Here is a 1175-nt window from a genome sequence, read left to right as displayed (position 1 = left end):
TTCTCTTGGCTTTCGAGAAATTCGACACATCACTTGAGTTTGATAGATCTCGTGACTTGACAAACCTGAGAGGCGGTATATGGTCGGAGGGTACTCCACGCCACCACACCATCCACAACTCGGACAATTTACATTTTGGGAACCGAAATTGAGTGGGAAATCCATGACTGAACTCCGGTGTGGAGGAGGCATCTGTCGTCGTACTTGACTCGGCAGGGACCATGGGATCGACGCTCAATCGGGGCTTTTGCAAATCACGGAGAATGCTCTCACGGAGCTGAGAGAGCACTTGATGGAATGCACTGGTTGTCAGCTGAGAGCTTCCACTCATTCCACCCTGTGCCATGAGCTCACCGGCCACAATCACAGGCATTTCGTCCAATTTCTGCTGTATGGTCGAGCCCAGCATTTTGACTTCGTTCTCCAGCGTCTGAATTTTGTCGGATTGGGCAACATGGGGGGGGATTCCGGTGGACATCATTTTCGACACAGGATTCCACATGACACCAAGCAACACCAGGTCGACCAGCAGACCTGACGACCACACAAGTGAAAACAGGAGAGGATGAGAGGGGCTGAGGTGTTGTTTCAACCAAACACGATGATGAACCAATGATGCCAAAAAGAAAGGGCATGGTTGTACGAAACGTTGGCGGATAATGGCTGTCATAGCCGGGCACGATACATTTCCATTGCTCCACACTCAACACCGGGCCATGGAAGTGAGGGGGCAGTGTAGCAAACGAAGCATCATTGACGTTGAGACCTACATATAACCGAAATGATCGTTATCAATCCTGTAGCATATAGAAGAGTGGAATACACCTGCGGATGCTCCTCGTACAAATTGATCACCACCCGAGCCAGCGAAAATGTATCGACCCTGGACTCCACCCAGGTTCCATCCAGCGCGGAGCCAAACCGACACTGCCTGAAGACCGCCTGGCGTATTTGTCAGAGCAGTGGCCACACCTTTGCGCAGAGTATGCGTTCCAATCTCTGTGATGATGAGCCCCATGGACAATATTGTGTCCTTGGAGGCGGAACAAGTCGCCGAGAGCCACTTTGCAAAGCGTTCTTTCGCATTGTGGCCAAACAACAGGACGGGGCCGTTCTCTTGCCGGACACCTCGTGTGAAAACCAAAATCGCCAAACTACACCAAACACTGTTGATA

General features: G+C 51.1%; 1 protein-coding gene across 1 annotated transcript in view; it reads right to left on the bottom strand.

The window, feature by feature from the left end:
- H257_19190 (hypothetical protein) overlaps positions 1-1018 on the bottom strand; it is a gene marked incomplete at both ends in the record, with an annotated part of 2428 nt that extends 1410 nt beyond the window's left edge. The window contains 3 exons of the mRNA XM_009848333.1: positions 174-534; positions 644-766; positions 826-1018. Coding sequence (XP_009846635.1) covers positions 174-534; positions 644-766; positions 826-1018 — 677 coding nt within the window. The remainder of the gene's footprint in view (positions 1-173; positions 535-643; positions 767-825) is intronic.
- Positions 1019-1175: the final 157 nt, after the last annotated feature.

This window comes from Aphanomyces astaci (assembly GCF_000520075.1).
Source record: "Aphanomyces astaci strain APO3 unplaced genomic scaffold supercont1.397, whole genome shotgun sequence".
NCBI classification, from domain to species: Eukaryota; Oomycota; class Saprolegniomycetes; order Saprolegniales; family Verrucalvaceae; genus Aphanomyces; species Aphanomyces astaci.
This window is presented reverse-complemented; position numbering and strand designations above follow the sequence as displayed.